Here is a 21,960-nt window from a genome sequence, read left to right as displayed (position 1 = left end):
CCCGCCACGTCAACCCAAGGCCATCGGCCACGATTCAACACTACTGCTCATGGCCAAGGCCTTGCGGGGGTATGGCCCTAGGCCTGAGCGCTTGACATCCGCATTGACTCATATCTGCAACATCAGGTGGTTCTTGACTTAGGTCCTCGTGATTTTGATGTCGCCTACCTTGACGGGTCTCCCGTCAAGGTTGGCTGTGTAAGTAGAGATTAACTGAGTGAGTCTTTAAAGAAAAATAAAACCCGAAAACATGCTGCTGACAGCGTAGAGGTGGCACCGGACCTCTCTATGTGCTTGAAATTTTCGCAACCGGGATATAACCATCAGCGTGAGCTGCCGATGGGAAGCCTTTGACCCAATGCGCAGCGGAAGCCATTTGTTGAACGGCGTTGGGTGGAAGTGCTTATCGCGTGGAAAAGACACAAAATGGACCGGTCGGCCGAGCCGTGCGTGGTCCAGGGTCGAGCTTGTGATGCCTTTAGTCAAGCCTTTCGGGCAAGGCATCAGATCTCGTGGTGAACATGACTCGTGGTCTATCATGCTAGAACCTTAGTCCTGACTTTGATGTCCCTCGCGGCATGTTTCAAAGCGAGGGGGGTTCTGGTAGGCACGGTTCGGTACAGGAAGATGATGGCTGTGGCGACGGAGGAAATCAGGATGATCAAACGGCGCGTGATATACGTGTATGACCCAGTACGTGGAGCATCGCGGACGTTTCTGTCTAATGGACACAGGGTTAGATAAAATTCCAAACTGAAGTCAGCCACGTTGGAGGGAACTAGAGGTGAAAATGAAATAGCGATACATCGTGATCGGGGAGACCTCACCTACACCTAGACTTTGACAAGTTCCGGAGGATATCGAAGCAGGCTGTGGTATAAATGGGCAAGAGGGATGAAGGTCGGGCTTTTGAGGGACCGAAATTGCTCCAATCCTCTCGTAGATTGTCTTTGACTCCATCTTTACGGCATTGTCGTAAAATTCAGACAAGCCCTCGTGCCTCGAGGATCAACAAAGTTGCACGACGATATATGTTGCAGAGGAAGGCACAAAGAAGAGAGGAAGGAAGATGGGAAGGGGAATACGGGAAGAGCGAAGAGGGAAGAGGGAAGAGGAACGAAACGAGAGGAGAGGAGAGGGGGCCTGCTCACTGCCTTCGCCACTTCCATTCTGCCTGGCGCTGAAGCCCAGCCTCGCGCTGCTCGCAGCTCTCAGCCCCCACCTGCAACACAAACACTCAACAGAAACACAAGAAGGAAATGAATCATCAAGCAAGGGGCCACCGTTCTCCGCCGCCTCTCACCGACTGTGCTCCGATTGGGTCCAAAGTTACAAAAGTTAAACAAACACGACAAACTAAGACCAATCGCTTTTCCAGTATTCTTCGCGAACCAAAACGCCCTTCCCACACACTAGCGTGACTCACACAGCATTACTGTTGGATTGATGAGGACGTCTCTGATTTATTTACGAAGCCACACGACAGCGATTCGATATCCTTCGCTCCATTTCTCAGCCGGGACATGGAGCCATGCTGTTCTTGACGCACGATATGTTTCACTAAATCAAGATCCAGAACCATGTAATCAGTAACAAGACAGTGAATCGGTATCCTGAGACGCCCGCCACACCGGTTCCGGCCCCTGCCACAATTAACTTATTCAAGATCAACCTGCATGAGCCACCCGCCCGCCAAAGCGCCTCCCTTCTTGGCCCGATCCTTCTCCCCCAATTCGAAGGTCTTACACTAGTTGGATCTGAAGCCACCTTCCCCCAGCCCGCCCCAGATTGGCTCTGTGCATCTACGTTGCTAGGAGGCAAATAACTACGGGTTAACAACAATGAAGAACTTGGATCCATCCGTCAGGATTGAACGCAGGAGATTTTTGACGTACCAGGATGTGGCGGTTTATCAGCCAAGACGCCATCGTCTTCCCCGTCAAGCTCAACCGCAGCTGTGAGCCCCGGGGAGTCGGCAACCCATCCCCCGATACCCCGAAGAATATCATCGGTCGTCACCTCCTCATTGCTGCCTTGAATGAAAGCTAATGGTTCGGTCATGGCCCCATGGTCAGCTCCAGCCACCTTCCGAACGCAAGTTACCCACAGTCACACGGGAGAACGGCACAAAAGGGCGGAGACTTACGCATCTTGACAGTACACGCAGGACTCGCAGCGCGCTTCATGAACTAGTTGGCTGTGGGGATCAAGAAACCGTGTTGCAATACTGATGTCGCATGAGGTCTATTGAATCACGGATGAGGGTGCCAGCTAGGCTGGCTGTTTTTATAGATGGGAACCATCTTCTCACGGCGATACCTGCCCGCTTGCTGACGGGCGATCATGCAAGCAGCTACTAGTCGGGAGTGAAAAATTCTTCTAGCAACAGTTTCTTTTTCTGAGACCTGCGACATCCCCTGTCACTTTGGGGCCTACCGAGAGAGAAAGCAGAAAGAGATCACAGAGGACGTGACGGCAGTGACAGGAAGCAATGGTCACTGGTGGAGGGCCTAGGCCCAACAAGCACCGGGCGTCCTTCCGCGCCCATCCCTTTGTCACCTCAACAGTAACAAGATACAATCATCACAACAAAAGAGGGGACATGGGCAAGGATCTAGAAAGCGGTGTTTAAGCAATTCCAGCTCACATTCGGGAAAGGCCGGGTCAGGTCCACGGGCTCAGGCCGGGAAGGGTGGCGCTTTGCTGCCAAGACAAAGCAGGGTGCTAGATCGGGGTTGAGGATCTCCAGCGGGCCCGGCATGTGTACCCGCGTAATTCTCTTGTGATCACAGACGCAGATTGTCACACGCAAGGCCCAGCAGGCCCCTGTCTCGCCTTTCCACTGCGGAACATTTGGTTGCTCCCCCGTAGTTAATGGCTTTCTTTTCACGTCTGTCGGGAGCTTGGCATATTACCCAGTTTCTCAACCTTGTTCCCAAATTTTAGTAAACGAAAAGTGTTTTTACAGCCCCCCTTGCATCCGTCATGGCGGACACTGTTTCCGCCCAGAAGGCTTTAGTTATCCGGAAACGATGGAAAATTCCCCATTGGACTCCAGCCAGTACCAAGCATTATTCCACCTATACCCAAACTTGAGATAAACACTGGCCTGTGAGGTTGGCGGATAATAGCTCCATAGTAGACCACTCAAATATTCGGGAATAAAGCAGTTCCAACCTAACTCAGGTACATCAGTACCCAAACTACGCCATTCGCAGGCTCGTGTCTCATGGTAAAGTGGGTGAGGATGAGAAAGCACACGGACATATGGCTGGGCTAATCACCACTACTTGGATGGGCCCAATGCTATCGAGCGAGGTCGTTGTCAACCAAATGCCCATCACGCGAAGTGGGGCGTCAGGCATATTGTTTTGGAAACTGTCGGCTGTCATTGAAACGGGTTAGATATCCAGGGCGTGGAGCTTCACTGTCGTCGGTAACGAGGGTAGAAGGCACTTACACATGGTGGGGAACCCGATGATGACCGTTCAATTTGCTGCTCTTGGAGACTGAGAAGGCAACACACCACAACCATCGAAGATGTTCCCACCCGGGTCCCTTTATACTCGTTCAGAGGCCTGGATAGAGGGTGATTATGCGTTGGCAACTTGGCCAGTAGGTCACGTCAATAGATGACGAAAGTTGTCCATGAGGGCTGTGATCTCTCGCCGATCCAGCCGGTGCCGATTCTGCTGCCCATTGAGACACACCTTGCCGCATCCCAGCAAAGAGCTAGGCCCTCGCCAACAGTTTTGATCCCTGCAGAATGCCCCATTCAGAAACCTGGTGAACGTCACTCCCGAACCACCCCTGCAAGCCACACCCAGCGGCTTTTTTGCAGGAGGTTTACCAGAGTCCCAGCCGCAGTTGAGCTCAGCGTGGGAGGGTGCCTCCTGTCTGCTGTCGTGGAGCGGGTCTTACACGTTCATGTCGCTCTTTTTGCTTGTCCAGTCGGTGCGAGTGGGCTCGCCGGGAATGTTCCGATATTTACCGAAGAGAAAACACCAACCCCCGGCCATCTGTAGATACTCGTTGACTACCTCTACACTACCAAGCTTGACAAGGGACGGGTATGTATTCGGTACCATGTACCCCCAACAAGCCAGACAGTCAGGGGGGGTGGGCAGGGGTTGGGAGGGGGGACAATAAATCTCTGAATTTACCGATCATGATACCCTGCTTATTGTAAGATACGGCTGGATACACCGGGGCAGAGTCCAGGCCCTGCTCCGGGCCGTCGGGGGGGGAGGGGAGGGGGCGTTCAACGTCTTCGCATGCCTGCTCGGCTGGCAAGCGACTAAGTGCCGGGCCGGTAACCAAGCAGGCTTGCCATGCCAAGATGTTACCCGGCAACCCGGCTCGTGGGTGCCCCCCCCCCCCAGCTTCACGATTGTGAATTCACCCCATTTGTGGGTCCACAGGCGCAAGCTGTCAAACACTCAGGAACAGGGGTCAGGGGCGTGTTGGTCTCTTCATTGAGGAAAAAAGTTACCTCTCTTCATTTCGTGCCGGATCCGTTCTCCATTCTGGGCGAAAAATTCTTCTCATCCTCAGCCGCAGCTGCAGCACTGGATCAGCGGGGTGATACTTCGTAAGTTTTCCATCTTGGGTTCGTAACCGGCGGGGGGCCCCTGCTGTCGAGGAAGAGAATTCTCCGAGTGCTGGCGTGTCCAGAGGACTTCTTTGTTCCGCCAAGAGATCAGCGAGATCTTGCCCCTTCCGGCCAGGTAGATGCCAAGCTAGGGTCAAGCCCCACATGGCCCTCATAAAGACTGCGGCACGTTGGATTTGAGTAGAGATGAGAGCATTGTGAAGCGTGTTTCCAACGAGTTTGCGAGCGGCGGCGTTGTAATGGAGTTCATCAAGCAAGCGATCAAATTCCTCACCGAATCCAGCACCATCGGTGGCCACATCGCTATTCCGGATGCAGGCCAGAACCACTTGAACGGCGCTGCGGAACCGTTGCATTGTAGCAGACCTAGAAGAATGCCTGGAGTATAGAGTGAAAAGGGGAGAAGGCTAGGGAGAGCAAGGATACCAAGAAGAATACCAAGAAGAACGCCAAGAAGAATACCAAGAAGAATACCAGGAAGAATACCAAGAAGAACGCCAAGAAGAACGCCAAGAAGAACGCCAAGAAGAATACCAGGAAGAATACCAGGAAGAATACCAGGAAGAATACCAGGAAGAATGCTGGCACACAGCCACACAACCATTTGGTTGGGGGGCGGCTTGCTCCACCAAGCTGCATACAGATGTGGGAGTCGCCAGGGCGAGATGGCAGAGTACGACGTTCCATGCTTGTCCAGATGCAGAAGGACTCATGGCCGATACTCGCGCCAATCCGCTTCCATGCAGACCACATAGCTAGGTGAGCGGGGCAAAAGATAATCTCAACAGCATGGTCCCTGTGGCTCTGTTTCCCCATCCCCCAATACCGTCGTTTTGCTTCGATGCTTTTTTACGCGTTCACTTATTTCATGAGAACTCAAGCAGAGCCGAGATGGTTCGGGGCGGGGGGCAGGAGCCGTATCCCCGGCTGTTTTATGCTGAACGTGCATATCGCCGACGGTGTGCTTCAAGTTTGTCGATGCCACTCAGTCGGTCAGTAGGGGAGGTGTTCGTCGTCGGCAACGTCTCCCTCACCGGTTGCCCGTCGACGAACCTCGCACTTCGCAGCGGCATGGACTCCGTTGGTAAACTTCTCCGGGGCTGTTCTCCCAACACAAACCGTTGTTATTGCTAACTTGTAGACGAGTAATTATTGGTTGGCACCACATTCCAGTTTGCGTGCGGTCCGGAACAATGAACTCGAAGACAGCTCCCGTTCTGATTCTCCACTGGATGGGCGTTTCCATTCGCGTGGATACCAATATTCGCGGAGGAAATGCTACCACGAAAGCAAAGTACCGGGCCACCGTTTATAGAAGAGATCCTCAAAGTTGTGAGGTAGGGTGGTCATTTGGGATCCGCCCAAACAACCGATGATGGCCTTTTACTTGGACGAAGACTCCCATTGTAATAGTACCCAGCACGAAGTACCTGAGTTACAGTCTGTCAACGTACTATCTGAGGAGTCCCATTAGCCCCCCCCCCCTGCACATTAGCTTTCCCCCCTTGCAAGTTGGAGCATAATCTTCCCAAGGTCTTCACCGCGACCCTACAACTCTTGGTTTTGGTTTCTGGAGTTTTAAACTTTTGGGGCCTGAGTGTGGGTTCGGCCTGCAAAGTCAGAGGTTGTCTTTGTTGACCTTGGTGGAACTCGGCGGAACTCGGCATCAACCACTCGAACAGGCAGTCTGCGATCTTCAAGATCCGTTCTTGAGAATACAAGAAAACTAGAGAATCGTGTACAGAGAGGAAGAAAACGGCACGTAGATACCCTTCGAGCGATTGAGCAATTTAATAACCTCACCTCAACCTGTTGAAGGCTCGTTGTTTTCCCTCCATCTCGTGTACGGGGGATAAGACTGATCTGGCACTCGGTGACTGCCACCGCTTCCAGGTGAGAGACAATGTGAATGCTGGACATGGAGCAGAGCCTCGCCCGAAGAAGTCGCCGCGCCCCATTTCCATCGCCAAACGCCAACGAACACCACCAACCTGATCTTGATGCCAGCCTGCCAACGCATTTCCGGTTCCTGAAAAAGTTACAGCTTTACCCCGCGCCCCCGCATTAGTTGCATCGCGGTTAACGTACCTATCTGGGCGCAGGCCGTCGGTATCGACCCTTACTGGCCAAGTCATCCGCCCTGTTTCTTGTGCAAGAGACGCCCGGCATGAGCCATGAATGGGCTTCTTGTGCAGCTAGTTCATTCTGCCTTCATTCTGCCTTCAGGTTGGGTCTCTCGACAGCGGGAATTTCCGGGTTGGGCGTTTCTGCAGGTTTTTACCTACCTACCCAACGACCTGTTCCTGTACAATGATGAAGAGACAGGCTTTGCAAATGGGGTGTAAGTGTGTGGATAAAGCGAGTATTGCTCTCGGTCTTGGGAGCTACCTCGATGACATGACTGTCATTGGGAACACCAAGATTCTCAAGGACACCCACAATCTTATACTGACATTTCGTTACTTGAGATTTCCTGTATCACCCTCTTGTACACATTACATCTGTCACGCCAAATACCTTGCTTCCTTTTTTCTTTTTGCTGAGCGTGGAGGGCTGCTCACCAAACTCTCCGGCTTTCCAACTCTATTCCCAAATATCTCGAGTGGGTGACTTCCGCTGGCATTAACAAGATCGTTCTTAGCTCACACACGCTAGTAGGAAGGCCCAGTTTGTCGAAAACGAGCTGGGAAAGCCACAACTTACCGGAGGCGATCTCGTGCTAGCTAGACCCCCCTAATCCGATACGTTGACGTGTGGAAATCATGATGGCGGGGCAGGACCCGCGGCTCATTGCTCGACTCTTTCCCGCTGGGGACTCTCTGGGGCACGCACGAGCAGTGATAGACTCGCATCTATCAATGCGCATCGAAGCCAAGCGTGAGGATCGAAGCCAAGATTCTTCGGAGCCACGAAGCCCCAGAATTGACGGGGAAAGCGGCAACTCGAGTGTCCCTGACAGTGAACGGTCGGTGGGTGAAGACGGAAATGGTGATTCCCAGGAGTTCGATTACAGCCCATGCCTTCGTCTTGGTTTTGACAGCAAACGAAAGAACGGGAAGAGTATCGTCTTTGGAACCAGCAAGGATGACTGCGACATCGTTCTCCCCCGGAAAGAGTCTCTGGAGGGCATCGCTGGGATCCATTGCGCCATCACGTTTAACGAGTCTGGACAACTCGTTCTACGAGACCTTCAGGATGAGGAGGGACAAAGAAGGAGCAAGAATAAGTCGAGGTTTCCGCGGGGAACAATGGTCACTTACAATGGGAAAGGCTACGATAAACGGCGTTGCAAGTTTACGTGGATTCTCTCTGGTGCCGGGTTCCCCGAAGGAAACCCGTCGATAGTCATCTCGTTACACAAGGAGCTCCAGTTTCGGATCATCGTGGCCAAGCACGACATCTATTCCCCGGAGTACAAGACCAATGTTGACCTCTTTCTGTCAGGACGTGAGACCAGCACAGACAGATTGGTTGCTAGCCAGCTGGGAATAGGTGGTTGGAGTGTCATGGCCGGGTCAAGTTCGGCCGGTGTGTTCGCAGAGACGTCGACGCTGAGGAGGGACGCCATTCTACTTCCTTCTGAAGATGTCGGCGAGGGATGCTTCGGTAAGGTGCACTCAGTTTGGGACGCTAGTACAGAGCAATACTACGCGGAAAAGCGTGCGCACGAAAAGCGCCATCAGCATGATCTGATCAACGAGATCAGAATCTTGGCTTCACTGAGTTACGTAAGGAGCCGTCTTGTTTTATTATCTTCCGCCGCTTTCCTGATGTTGGAACCAGTGTGAACCAGTTATCCTCGGTGCTGATTTGGAGAACAGGAGAATGTCGTTGAGATTTTCCGAGAGGCCTCAAAAATTGAGCCAGAACCCCTTTTGGTCATGGAATACGTTCCTCTCGGATCTCTCAGCAAGCAGCACTCTAAAGATCCCCTAAGCGTTACGGAGACGTTCGCGGTGTTGACGCAATGTCTCTCGGCATTAGATTACCTTCATGGGCTCGAATACCCAGTCTTTCACCGCGACCTCAAGCCAGGCAACATCTTGGTGCAGTCTCGGCACCCAACTTGCGCATCAAAATCGCCGATTTTGGCATCTCCAAGATCAGCCAAGCGTACCGCCAAACTTTCATCGGCTCATTTCCGTACGTCGCTCCCGAAGTATTCGCTCAAAAACTTTATGATACAGGCATCGATATCTGGGCCCTGGGTGTCATTGTCCTAGAATACGGCTATGGCCTCCCAACTTCGATTCAGCCAACTGGCCTCCCCTGGACGGACGCGGTCTTTCATCTCAGCCAAACTGGCCAAAGTAACTCGATGCCCTCTTCTCAACTTTGTCGCTGAAGGGATGCTTATTCCTAATCGAAAGGAGCGCCATCCCGCTTCACGCTGTTTGCAAGAAGTCCGGAAGCTCAACCCTACGGAATTTCGCTGCTCTCTGCAAATCTGGGCCAGTCCAAGAATGCACCAACCCTCGCTGTTCCAAGATAGTGCACAACCCGCAAAATCCGAGGCAAGACTGGCGCCACCCGCGCCTCAGCTCCCGTTGAGCATTCCATTCTCCGGACCGGCAGGGTACCCGAAGTTAAATCCTTCACCGTACCGACGCCCTCGGAGTTATTAAACATCCAACAGAACGGCACAAATGCACCCCTTGCGTGAACAGGCACCGGCCGTGGTGCGTGTTTCCCAAACGCTTGCGTATTCTGGCGCCCCTCCCCCCACCGACGTCCGCGTAATTCTTTCAACTCAGCCTGTTAAACATGGGGCTAGGACTCCTTCGCGCGGCAAAATCGGGATTCCATAGGAAGTTAGGAAAGAAGAGGGTACTTGTGTGTTCCTTCCGTGTAACCTTTGGGAGACGTCTTAGGTTCGTCGAAGTGATAAACAGACTGTGCTCTTACACGGCCCATCGCTCAGAAAGGCAAGTACTGGTGGGGTACAAGCTAAGTGGGGGCTGGGGGCGGAGAAACGGGGACATTCGCTCTGATTGGCTCACACTGTTATCAACCCCACTATCCAAACAACGTCCACGCGTCCCACCAGCCAGGTTACTCCATAAGTAGAGACTCGTTTGAGCACTCCACAACAAAGGTACTGAGTCTCAGGTCGTTCATCTCACTCAAGACGCGAAGCTGGCGGGCTAGCCGAGCGTGAATATTCAGTTTTATCATTGTTATTATCCCGGAGTTACCGTTCATCATCACGAGATTGAGTCTCCACCGCCATTTCTCCGCCACGAGCGTTACTCCGCATCATCGACCACTACCTGCCCACGCTCGCCGTTAACCCTAAGACTACCCCTCAACCCTCGCCCTTAACAAAACACCCACCATGCCTCCATCTAACAACAAACCCATCACCCCTACTACCTTGCCCAGCCCCCTCCTCCGCACCGCTGCGATCCTCTCCTTCATCCCCGCACTCCCGCTCTGTATCACCCACGGCGCTCTCTCCAACAATGTCGTCCCCGCCGTGGGTCTCATCCCGCTCTTCTTTTCTGCTGTCGTCTCCCTGTTCCTGATCCTACTTTCACGAGGAGGGGGCAGGAAGAAGGGGCGAGCGAAGCGGAAGGCAACGAGCACGAGTGGGGTGTGGAGTCGGACCCGAGGAGAGGAGGTGAGAGAGGAGGACGCAGAGGAAGGGGAGACGGAGAGCTTGGCTGGGAATACCGGGTTGCCAGATAGTGATGAAGAAGAAGTGCAGGCTGGTGGCAGGGTGCTTGGGATCAGACCGGAGGAGGACGAGGGTTATTATGAGGGCGGTACCGACTATCGGGTCACTGAGAGGCGTCGGGGAACGGTGTTGACGCATCGCATTGTGGTGTTTGTCGTCGATGTCATTTTGGCGGCGAGCTTGATGGTTGTTTTGGTCTTCACATGGATTCGCACTGGGAATGGGGGCGATAGGAGACCCAAGTTGGCCATGCTGGCGGCTTACAGTACCATCCCCCTTTTGGTAAACTTGTGAGTCTCATTTTTCTCGTTGTTTTTTTTCTTCTTCCCTTTTTTACAAGGGTTTTGCTAACAGGCTGGTAGCTTGATCCACTTGTTCTTAGCCGTACGCGAATTTGTTGCTGGCCTTGCCATCCCAGGCTTAGTCGAGTACACCGCGTGGCGTGCCCTTCCCGCTGACTGCCCCCATTGTGGCAACCGGCTGCGTCCCGACTCACTGCCGCCCATCCCCTGGTACGAAACTGTTTCCCGTCCGAAAGTCTCGTTGCCTCAGGTGACGGTCCCATCGATGTCTGCGCCGTCGTTGCCCTCCTTCACCCTGCCGAACTTCTCAGGGTTTAAAGGCCCGCGTGAATGGGGATTCCCGAAGTGGACCAGCCGCAACGGTGAATACTCACGCTTGCTTGCCGATGACGACCATCATGAGCGCGATCCGTACAGAGACGATGCGGAGGATCCACTTGATGCGCCGTCCCATGGTATCACAACCTTCGCCACGGGCTCGAATGATCCCACTCCGGTGGAGGTCATTGGGAAAAAGGACAGGAAGGCGAGGACTGTTTCCAGCTCAGCTGATGATGAGGTTGTGTAGTAAGCGAAAGGCAGGAAGGAGGTGGATTCTCTCCTTTTCTTCCTCCCACCCCTTACTTTCCCCTCCTTTTATGTTCTGTCCTTTCATTTTTTCTCTCCTTTTTCTTTTCTTTCCTTTTACTTTTCTCCCCTTTTGTTCCCCGCACGCTGCCTTGTGGGACAAGCATATGGCTGGATTTGATGAATGCGATTTCTTTGTCCTTTCTTTCCTTGGTGATTATTTCGTTCCCCTGTTGAGCTTGATGCGGATACCCCTTTTCGCAAGATGACGTTTATCAACTTCCCTGTTTTTCTTTAGAGCTTGTTTCGCCGCTTTGATACAAGACGATATGATCATGTGCTATAGAATACACGAACCCTCTTCAACTTCCCGTATAAAACACCATCGTTTCGGTTTATTGCGACCAAGTCCCCTTCGCAACCTAATTAAAGCAAGAGACTTGCCCCAGCCCGTTTGATGCAGGCGGCATACCCAATACCCCGCACCCACAAGCCCGCATAATGCCCCCAAGCAACATGCCATCAAACAAAGTAAACACATGTCGCCATCTTCCCCACGCTACCGCTATTAAGGCTGGTGGGAAGCTGGCTAGAAAATGTGATCTTGAGCTCCACATCAACTTCCAGTCAACTCGACACGGCCGTGGAGCCATTCACGTGGAGTGTTTTGTCTATCAAGCAGGTTTGCCGCACTAAGCTACACGCTCTCTCTCTCTCTCTCTGCGTGAAGCCGAGGACGATGTTGGAGTCGGACGATACGGCCATTGCGGCATTCCGAGTGGCCATGGGCCTACAGTAATGGAGTGGGTGACAGGAACGTTCCTAGAGGGCTTCAGCGAATCAGCCAACGGAACATACATCCCCCACTAGAATGCTCAACCTCTAGCAAGTTCATACTCTGCAATGTGATTTGGTGAACCTTCGACGTTTTTATTGGTGGCGTTACGGGGGGGCTAACACCAGTTACACAGCACGAGATGTTGGATATGCGGGGTTGGAGAGCCCATATTCCCCGTTTCATCAGTTTGTCAACTTCAAGTTGATACCTGGCGGTACAAACCAGACAACCCCCTACAATCGTTGGGGAGGACCTTTGGCGATGCTCAGTATATATTGAACCCCCAGTAGCCATGGGTTAGGAATCTCGGACGTTCAAGAGCTGCCCAAAAGCTGAAGGGTAAAGGCATCAATAGCTTCGCGAATGAGACATAGGGGGCCAATATGGCACGACACGTCTAACGCCTCAAATGTGACTCTTGAGCTCCATTGCTTGCCTACGAGACAAAGTGTACACTTGCTCTAATGTGAGCCAACCCCCCGGCGGACAGGGGGGTCACCGTGCCAAGTTCGAGGGGACGGGATCTTCGTGGCATGTACATTTTGTCCAGCGGCTAGTAGGGAGAGACAGTGAGTGGTACGCTGACCGAGGGAAGCTGGCGGACAGCTTCGCCCTGGACCTGGAATGGGTCAAGGCAAAGGTGAGTTTCGATTAGGCCCGAGCCCAAAAGTACATCAAACGGAAAAACGAGTCGGTCCCCGAGTCGTTGCCGGGTATTCCTGGATGGATGGGTTCGGGACGTACAAGTCAGGCACGAAATGCGCCCGGATATTCGGTTGCGGTCCGGTTCGCCCTGCCAGCCCGGATCTTCGATTGGACACCGTGCGCCAACTGGGAGTGCGACTGCAGCTCCCAATGGCCCATCGCGGCAGCGCGGCACGTGTGGTTTGCAATCGGGCAGCAGCGATTGAAACAAGGCAAAACCGACAGCACACGGCACACGTGTGTAGGGCGAGGAACTGAACAACACTCAACGGCCAACGTGTTCACGGTGACCCGGTGAGGCGACCCCTTTTCTGGAGATCGGATAGATGCAGTGGGGAATCAGGGGATTGTGAAAATCAAGGGACCTGTGGCTGACGCCTACCAAGAGGCAGGAAAATTCGTGGCTGAGCACCCCACAGGCCCACATTCAGCCACGATGTTCCAGTACAACCCCGGCCAACACCTAGGAATCGTGGCCGAGTCATCCAGACTCGAAACCAGGCAGCCCATGATGGCGGCCCACCGTTGTTGCTGGTCGTCCTGCCACGCGCCCGCGCTCTCATGCCAGAGAACCGGGTTCCGCCTTTCCCTTCTCGCTTTTAAACCTAGTCCAGGTTGACATTTCCGGCTCCATTGAATCGTTGCCATCCAACAACCTCTCTACCTTAGCCAAGCAGTTGTCCGACGGCGATGCCCATCTACGCAAATACTCCCGAGTCGAGACTCGGCCGCGCCGACTCAAAAAATCCTGCGACGACATGTAGAGGAGTCACCTCCAACGGCCGGCCATGCCGGCGCCCGATCACGGCCGAAGAGGCCGGGCCACTCAGTCGCTTGAAGCCCATCCGCACCGACAACCCGGCCGACGAGAACTCGTATTGCTGGCAACACAAGGACCAGGCGAGCGCCTCAGCCAAATCGAGCCCGGGACCTAGGATGTCCCACAAGCCGATTCTTGAGGAGCGAAGTAGCATCGATACACTAGCAGATCGGCTGGGTCTTATCAAGACCCAGTCCGCGAGGCCATCGAAAGGAAACGGACGCCCGAGCGTCAGTGGGCAGCACCATCAGTACCAACCACACCAGTCGCGCCCGAATCATGCGAAGCAGAAGGAGACCACATTCTGTTTCTGCTTCCGTATCCCCGTCGAAGATATCGAGCCGCCCCCGCGCCCGAAACCCCATCCTCTCCAGCAAACCTCGGTGTCAACACCAGCAAGACTGAGTGGAAAGAAGCCCTCAGGGCAACATCTGGTGCCCGGATCCACCGGCCATTCCGGCCGTGGCTCACGCCATGGCTCCGAAGCTTCCCAGATGGCGCAATACATGCACCTCATCCGACCCGATTGCGACCCCCAAACAGCGTCCTTACTCCTCGCCGAACTTGCGAAGCCCGTGTCGCAACAGGACGAGGCCGGCTACATTTACATCTTTTGGCTGACCCCCGAGTCCGAACCTGCTACACCGCCCGTCGAAGCCGCTCGCTCGCTACTCGCTCCGCCGTCCACCCCGGACAACCGCGCCCGCCGGCCCAGCGATGTCATCGACTCCTTTGCCCGCTCCATCATCGATGACGACGATAGCTCGGAAGATGATGCGGCGGACGAGGGCGGCAGCCGTAGCAGAGGTGTCAAGGGCCAAGCCAAGACGCGCAAGTCCAAGCCCAAGAAGAAAAAGACCATCCTCCTCAAGATTGGCCGCGCTACCAACGTCCAGCGCCGCCTCAACGAGTGGCAGCGCCAGTGCGGATACAACATATCGCTGATCCGATACTACCCGTACATCCCGTCGAGTAGTCCCGCCGACACGACATCGCGCAAGGTGCCGCACAGCCACAAGGTCGAGCGGCTCGTCCACATTGAGCTGCAGGGCCGGGGTTTGCGTGTGACGGACCGGGACAAGTGTGAAGCATGTGGGCGGGAGCATCGTGAATGGTTTGAGGTGGAGGCATCCAGAGATGCGGTGACGGAGGTGGATGAGGTGGTCCGGAGGTGGTCGGATTGGAATGAGGGGTTGCTGTGATGAGGAAGAGCAGGGTATGGTTGTGGAGAGTTTATTTAAGTTCGGTTCGCATTTTCAGCATTGCGCTAGCGTTTTTGCATTGCATTTTGGGCTATTACATAAGCATCATATAACGAAGATAATAACAATATTATGCCGATTCTCTAACCTAGGATGATAAGGTATACCTTGAGCTGTGAATGTTACCTTCCAGTAGGGAGGTGTAGCGAACGCCCGTCCATGCATCCAATAACCGTAACAGCCAAACGCCAACCATGCAAAAGGCTTCTTGCCTTGACAAACGACAGACTTTTACGCCGTAACCGCTGGCGAGAAGTTGAACCCCACAATCCCATCTGCCAACAATTCTCCGCAGCCTCTCCTCATGGACACTCGTCGCCCGATAATGCCATCGTTCCCCACTTCCAAGGAGAGCGCCATCCCCAGTGGGATCTCGACTCCTTCGCCTCCGGCGTTTTGGCGGCGTTCAGGGCCAGAGACGGCGAGTAATCCACTGTGCACGGTAAATTCCTGCATCAGGCCGGCGTCGGCAAGCGGCTTTGTCAGGTCGCCTGTTGTGCTACAAGGCCAGTTTGTCAGCGGGGTGGTACCTCGAGATAACGAAGGATCCTTTGTGCTTACTGAATTGACAACAACACGTTTTCATCCGGGGCTGTGGTGGCCGGCGAAGCACTGGAGTTGCTGTTTGGCACAAAACGGACGTGTGTGGCGTGTAAGCTGGACGGCGAGCAGGGGTTGTGGAAGAGCAGGTTGCCGAGACTGCCGCCGGGAGAAAAGAGGTTGACGCGGGCGCCGATGCGCGGCGTTGAAGATGGGGTTTCGGGCCCACACATATCTGTAATTATGGAATTTTGTGTTATTTGTTGAAATCGTTTCGCGAATTCTGTAGTCCGATGTGGAGGGTATTTTCGGGGTGAACGCTTGCAAAGCTGGAGAGTTACAGCCCGGATTTGGGAACGACAAGAGCGAAAATCTACTTCATTTATTGACCTATGCACATGCTCGAGAATACTGGCATCTCACACAAGGTTCTCCCCGGATCTCTTTCGACCACTTTGAGCATGTTTTACAAAGTACTTAGGTTCCAAGCGGCCATCAAGGTGGCTTTCAAGGTGCCCTGATCTGCAACTGTCGTCCCGTTCCAGAGGAGCATCCAGACCCACTCCAGTCGCCCGGATCTTCAGACAGGAGCACCCAGATCAACCAATCACACGCTGCAAACGATGCCAGAACATGCCGCTTCCGTGTTTCAAGCTCTTGGCACCCGTTTGAGCACGGGCCACACTACGGCCGATTGAGCACGTTTGCGCGGGAAACGAGTGGGAACCTCAACGGCCTGTCAGACGCGTGGCAACCTCTGAGGAACACCATCTCGTTCCCCAAGCCGCACCTAACGCGATCCTCTTTCTCCACTCAGGTACACCACACGACCCAGACAACCTGCTCAATCTCTCTACGTGCGCACCTTGATGAGCAGGTTTTTGAGACTGTCTCGTCTCGACTCGTAGCGCGCGGAGCGAAGCAAGTGCCAAGGCAAGATCTGTCTATCTGTCTGTCTGACAAACCTAAGCGGGGAGACCCGGACTTGGTACAGCCGAGTACCTTGAAGGACAAGAAACAAGCCCGGAAGTGCAAAAAGCCAAACATGGTCAACTTTAACAACCTCCTGCAGTACCTCTCCCTGCAGTCACCACTGCCCTCTTCCTCCTCTGCATCACTCTCCAACCTCAACATCACCGAAACACTCACCAAAATGGGCCTCACTACTTACACCCTCCCCTCTCTCCCCTACGCCTACGATGCGCTCGAGCCACACATATCCGCACAAATAATGGAACTCCATCACGCCCGCCACCACCAAGCCTACGTGACCAATCTCAACGCCGCCCTTGTGTCTCACGCAACCGCGCTCGCTGAGGGGGATGTAGCTGCCCAAATCTCCCTGCAGCAGGCCATCCGCTTCCACGGCGGGGGGCATATCAACCACTCGCTTTTCTGGCGCAACCTGGCTCCTGCGGGGACCGCTGAGACGGCCGACCCGGCTCAGGCAGCGCCGGAGTTGGTAGCCGAGATTGGGAAGGTATGGGGCGGGTTGGCGGAGTTTAAGAAGGCGTTTGGAGCTGCGCTGTTGGGGATTCAGGGAAGTGGATGGGGGTGGTTGGTGAAAGAGACGGGTGAGGGCGGGAGGTTGCGGATTGTGACGACGAAGGACCAGGATCCTGTGGTGGGCGGACAGGTGCCTGTGTTGGGGGTGGATATGTGGGAGCATGCGTATTATCTTCAGGTTGGTTTGCCTTTTCCGGGGTGTTGATTTAACTCGTGCTGACGGATGGTTCTAGTACTTGAACGGCAAAGCCGCCTACGTTGAGAATATTTGGAACGTCATCAACTGGAAGACGGCGGAGGAGCGGTTTGCTGGGAGATCGGAGGAGAAGACCGAACTCTGAGGTTGCCTCATGCTAATGAGCTAGCTTTTTTTCCATATGCATTCCTTTGAACGGACCGTCCCATTCGTTTGCAGCTTTGTGGTGTCTCGTTAGTAAATTTGTGTGATACAGGGCACAAGTACTTCGCATCAGGTACAGAACCATCACAGTTCGGGTTGCGCAAGCATTGATGGGATCATCGGCTTGCCCTGTCGGACAATTATTAGCATCAGTTGTGCGGTTTGCGCACAACGTGATGCCTGTGGTACTCAAACGGACAAGACTCGGGAACCTGCGTCTCATTCGCCACAAGACCGGAATTAACTACCCAGGAAACTTGACCGCGCAAAAGACGCAACCTTTCAGAGACAGAACGACTCGCTTCGCGATGGCGGAAATGATGTTGAACACCTAAACAGACGCCAAACAACATTGCTGGAGCAGATGAGCACGGTTGTAAAGTCCCAGACCTCGGGTAGCTTCCTCCTGAAATTGGCCAGGCCTGCGGATACGACTCTTCTCGCTATTTGTTCTCTCCTAGTAATCTATTTTCCACACCCCCGGCTCGAATCATGAGAACTCAAGGCCGGACACGCAACGGAATAGTTCAATGGGAGATTCCATACGGACGACGCTAATTCACCCAAACAATCAGGGGTGGCGAACACAAACAAAACACACTCGGCCATTCTAGACCTGGAAAATGTAAACGAGAGATAAAAGGGCACGATCGAGTTCTTCATGTCGCCATCATGCTCGGTCGGCGGTTTGCTCGAGGGTCGACGGTCAGGGCTTCATAGTTTTGCTCTTGCTGGTTTTCTTTATAAACTTTTCCGTCACCATGGTTCGCAGGTTGCGGTATTTGCCTCTGTTGAGTGGAAGGTATGCGTTAAAGCCGGTTCATATTTACCACGGCCGTTTTATTAACAATGTAATTAGCAGCTTAGTGCCGGCTCAGCACCTCTTCCACCGCAACGACATGTATGGAAGTCATCCGGCCCTTCCACCTGACGTGACCGTAACCGTCACGGCCACGCACCTAGCTAGCCCAACCGGCGATGGCAACGCTTGCGGCGTGGTTTATGTGCCAATCACAGTCACAGTTTACACAAGTTGCACCTCCAATGCTTCCAGCGTGTCCGGGCTTCCCATGAGCACTCACAATACTCGCAGTCCATGGACCAACAGCACTACCGGTCCAAGTCCCCCTTGCACACAGAGCTGGCCCACTGGTATTACTCCTCCCCGCAACTTCTCTACGTCTCTTGGTTGGAATCATACCACGCCGGTCTCGTATCCAACCGTTATCGGTACAGTCGGCACAGCCATCGAGAGCGCGGAGCCCATCGGTACCTCTTCGGTCCTCTGGGGAAACTCGACGCGTGTCACGGCCACTCAGCAACATCCGACCATACACCTCACCCGCACCGTGACATCTTCTACGATCGTCACATCTACCACGGCGGGAACCCCAGTATCCAGGCCCAGTCTTGGCACTGGGGCCAACTCTACTGTAGCTCATACGGCCCTGGCGTCGTATCAATCTACTATGACGTACCAGACCACCCTCCTCAGTAAGTCAGCCCCCGTACCCCGTTCGTCCGGCCGGTCACGACTAACATCACAGTCCCCTCAAGCTCAGTTCCCTTACTCTCTCCAAACAATATGACAACCACCGTCCGCACCATCGCCTCCAACGACCCTATTTTCATAAGCACGTCCACCGCAAGCAGTAGTGACGGGGGAAGCGGAGACGGCTACGGCTATGGAAGTTACACCTTTCTTCCCGTCTTCCCTTCTTCCGCAACTGAAGTGAGCGATGCCGTATCCGGAGATCCGGTTCAAGTGAGCAGCAAGGCAACCACTAGTATTGGGCCGAGTACATTCGCGACGGAGACTAAGACGCTCAGAAGGACAAGTGTTACAGACGGAGGATATGGTGAAGATTAGGACTGGATGTGGAAACGGTGCGTGATTTGGCACAAAGGCATTAATAAAGGAAGTAACGATGTCGCCGTGGGTCAGGCTAGGTACTAATGCTGAGAGGAAGAGGGTTGTGGTGTTGTGGGAATTTGGCCAGGGAAGTATGTTCTACTTCGTATCTGTACTTGATATCAATACCACCCCATAACCGAAGATTATTTGAGAGATGGAAGAAATCCAGGCCTTCTAGAGCTGCAATGCAGGTACTTTGGAAGCAATAAATGCCTGAGGTATCCTCCCAGTCAATTAGAACCTAAACGGGACTCCTTCCTGCACCATGCCATATAACCCCCCTCCTCGCTCGCACTGTCACCCGCTCCTCCCAATACGCCAAACAGCGATGTTTGGCGCAGCGGCATTGGGAGGGGCACCTCGCCCTCGTCATAAATCGAAATGGCTCCGGATTCGATCCCCAGTTCAGCGAAGTAAAATCCTCACCGGAAAATTTTCGTACCTACCAACGTCTATCCCTTTGGATGGGGATACGGCCTTGGCAGCGAGCTTTTTGCGCCTTTTTCATTTTTCACTTTACTTGTTTCTCTTTTTTGTTTTCCTGTTTCTCTTTTTCTTTGCTGTTTCTCTTTTTCTTTGCTGTTTCTCTTTTTCTTTGCTGTTTCTCTTTTTTTCTCTCTTTAGCCACTCACACCTAGCAATGACTAAAATTGCAAGCCACCCCAAATCGCGACAGCCGCATCTTTCGAAATATTGTCTGTTCAAGTGGAGTGAATATATCACAGTTTGAGAAATGAGTAATTAGCTTTCAACATAGGAGGCGCATCTTCATATTCCGTGGATTTTTGGTTTTCTTGGAGTAGTGAACGACTGTCTTAACCCAATCCACCCTCCTTTGACTCAGCAGACCGTACCCTTAACATCGTAGCAATGCAAAATGCCGTTCTGGTTATCCACAATGGTGTCTGAGATAAAAATGCGTCAGAATTTCTCGGATGTTCTCTGATGGAGTCGTCGGGTTGAAGGGATACTCACTCAGGTCAAAGATGGCTGTCGGCCAGTTGGCTTGGGCAGCCCCGGTACCCGGGTCGCATTGGCAGTACAGTAGCGACGGACCACCATCAACAATCACACCAGTGTCAGGCTCCTCGTTGGTGCAGTTGATGCATTGATCCAAGTGCGGACTATGAATCCCGAATGATCGTGGCATCAGTAGTGGCTCGCATGCCAGAAAGGGAGATTTTGGTTAATTAGAGGAAGACGTACCCCGTTCCATCTGGGTCAGCCTGGAGGCTGCCGTATCGGTTCTTCAAGCAGGTGTTCAAGTTGAGGTGGGAACACTTGTAGTTACCGAAGATGTTCTTGCAGCTGGCGGTCAGAGTTCTGCCCGAGACTTTGATGGTACTCTCCTTGCAAGAAGCCACAAAGTTGGAGGCAAGAACCCCAGAAGCCCCAAGGCTAAGAGCCAAAGCAGAAACAGTCAGCTTCATTGTTCGAATGGTCGAAGGTATTGCGTCGATCAAAGCAAGGGCTGTTGATCAAACCCGGCTTTGGCTCGCCCGTGGAACCTTGAGGCCTTTAAGGACGGGAAGAACAGGCAAGGGAAGGGGTCAGCCCAGGAACCCGGCGCTGCGATCGGGTCTGGCCCATGTGGCTGTAAATGCATCTGTGATCCAGACTCCAGAAGCGGGAGTAGGGTTGCAATATTGTGCTGGGAAATCAACACCGCGGATATTAAACGTGTCACTTGAGATGTCATAATATGTAGACTGGTGTCTGGCGCGCGCATCAGGTTCCGGTTTCCCGGATAGCCTCTAGGTGTGATATTGGCTGATTGCCCTTAACAGAAGGATCCCATGGTTCTGGAATCGGGCCAGGAGTGGCCAAGAACTTCGATATTGCCATCTAATAATAGACCTCGCGTGTATCGACTATCTCAGAAATTTAATCAACTATTTCCGGGTAAATCTATGTTACGGGCCGTCGTGGTTGGTGCGAAACTTTCCGTGGCTCAAAGCGATTGGTTGGCGATATTTAGACCCAAACAAATGGGGTTCATACATGAAAGGCTGGTTGATTAGAGGTCCCTTCGTCAAATATCCAATTGTTGAAGCGAAAAGATAAACCCGTGGGTGGTGAGAGGATTACCCCGGGTCGGGAGAGGTGTCAAGGTGAGAAAAAGCAGTTTCAAGCATCAGGGAAACTGAGGTCGTCCCAGGGTTACGTTAATGGTTGTAATTGTATACAAACCACTTACTCATTAAGTAATCATCTAACATAGGGGAGCTTGTGTTAAAGCACGGCCGGGACGGCCCCGTTGGACCGTTCTAAAGATTGGGCCGAGCTGACTGCCTAGCAACCTCCAAGCAGATCCACTCAACCATTGGCGGCTATTGCCCTTCACATCGTGCCGGGTTATCGTTTGCCAAGGAGCTAAGCAAATCCTACAGAAACACCAATTAGTGTATGACTTGGTGCTTGCTTGATTTCCCATCTCCAACCGGTCTCTTGCAGCGTCTGCGGTACTCGAGGGTTCCCAAGCAACGCCCCGACTATAGAAGAAGGCGGAGGGGTAGCACCCGAAGGTAACCTCTAACGCCGGTTGAATTAGGACGAAGATAATTCGAATGGTAGTTTGTTACCGGACACCGTACTCTTTGAGAGCATCGCAAGGCGGGAAGATCCAAGTCACAACATGAATCTATCTCGCCCAGTCGGCACAACTGAGGGCGAAGAAAACGAACAGCTAGAGGAGCCCTTCACGAAAACTCACCCCTTGTGGGACTGGGAATTATCACAACATTCGGGACGAATATGAGAGAAAATGTCGTGGGTGGTATGGTTGTGCCAGCCAGCATCTCTGGGTAGCTATTCCC

General features: G+C 53.3%; 7 protein-coding genes across 7 annotated transcripts; 4 read left to right on the top strand and 3 right to left on the bottom strand.

Annotated features, from left to right (window-relative positions):
* Nucleotides 1-536: 536 nt before the first annotated feature.
* Nucleotides 537-2,150, bottom strand: C8A04DRAFT_24137 (uncharacterized protein; the record flags this gene model as incomplete). The annotated part of the gene is made up of 3 exons (XM_062778995.1): nt 537-721; nt 1,896-2,045; nt 2,147-2,150. The coding sequence occupies 3 exons, from the start codon at nt 2,148-2,150 to the stop codon at nt 537-539; spliced, it is 339 nt and encodes a 112-aa protein (XP_062641699.1).
* A 7,797-nt stretch (nt 2,151-9,947) lies between these two features.
* Nucleotides 9,948-11,159, top strand: C8A04DRAFT_24136 (uncharacterized protein; the record flags this gene model as incomplete). Its single annotated transcript, XM_062778994.1, has 2 exons — nt 9,948-10,579; nt 10,652-11,159. 2 exons carry the CDS (start codon nt 9,948-9,950, stop codon nt 11,157-11,159), a joined length of 1,140 nt encoding a protein of 379 aa, XP_062641698.1.
* A 2,232-nt stretch (nt 11,160-13,391) lies between these two features.
* On the top strand, nt 13,392-14,723 carry C8A04DRAFT_24135 (GIY-YIG nuclease family protein; the record flags this gene model as incomplete). Its single annotated transcript, XM_062778993.1, has 1 exon — nt 13,392-14,723. The coding sequence occupies one exon, from the start codon at nt 13,392-13,394 to the stop codon at nt 14,721-14,723; it is 1,332 nt and encodes a 443-aa protein (XP_062641697.1).
* A 291-nt stretch (nt 14,724-15,014) lies between these two features.
* Nucleotides 15,015-15,556, bottom strand: C8A04DRAFT_24134 (uncharacterized protein; the record flags this gene model as incomplete). Its single annotated transcript, XM_062778992.1, has 2 exons — nt 15,015-15,282; nt 15,345-15,556. 2 exons carry the CDS (start codon nt 15,554-15,556, stop codon nt 15,015-15,017), a joined length of 480 nt encoding a protein of 159 aa, XP_062641696.1.
* An 812-nt stretch (nt 15,557-16,368) lies between these two features.
* C8A04DRAFT_33764 (Manganese/iron superoxide dismutase) lies at nt 16,369-17,170 on the top strand (the record flags this gene model as incomplete). The annotated part of the gene is made up of 2 exons (XM_062782591.1): nt 16,369-17,007; nt 17,063-17,170. The coding sequence occupies 2 exons, from the start codon at nt 16,369-16,371 to the stop codon at nt 17,168-17,170; spliced, it is 747 nt and encodes a 248-aa protein (XP_062641695.1).
* An 820-nt stretch (nt 17,171-17,990) lies between these two features.
* On the top strand, nt 17,991-19,099 carry C8A04DRAFT_24132 (uncharacterized protein; the record flags this gene model as incomplete). Its single annotated transcript, XM_062778991.1, has 4 exons — nt 17,991-18,031; nt 18,089-18,227; nt 18,323-18,723; nt 18,787-19,099. 4 exons carry the CDS (start codon nt 17,991-17,993, stop codon nt 19,097-19,099), a joined length of 894 nt encoding a protein of 297 aa, XP_062641694.1.
* An 885-nt stretch (nt 19,100-19,984) lies between these two features.
* On the bottom strand, nt 19,985-20,574 carry C8A04DRAFT_24131 (Cyanovirin-N; the record flags this gene model as incomplete). The annotated part of the gene is made up of 3 exons (XM_062778990.1): nt 19,985-20,049; nt 20,120-20,268; nt 20,351-20,574. The coding sequence occupies 3 exons, from the start codon at nt 20,572-20,574 to the stop codon at nt 19,985-19,987; spliced, it is 438 nt and encodes a 145-aa protein (XP_062641693.1).
* Between the last annotated feature and the right edge of the window lie 1,386 nt (nt 20,575-21,960).

This window comes from Dichotomopilus funicola, assembly GCF_033296635.1.
Source record: "Dichotomopilus funicola strain CBS 141.50 unplaced genomic scaffold C8A04scaffold_1, whole genome shotgun sequence".
Lineage (NCBI taxonomy): Eukaryota > Fungi > Ascomycota > Sordariomycetes > Sordariales > Chaetomiaceae > Dichotomopilus > Dichotomopilus funicola.
The sequence above is the reverse complement of the archived record's forward strand: the minus strand, read 5'-3'. Positions and strand labels throughout refer to the sequence as shown.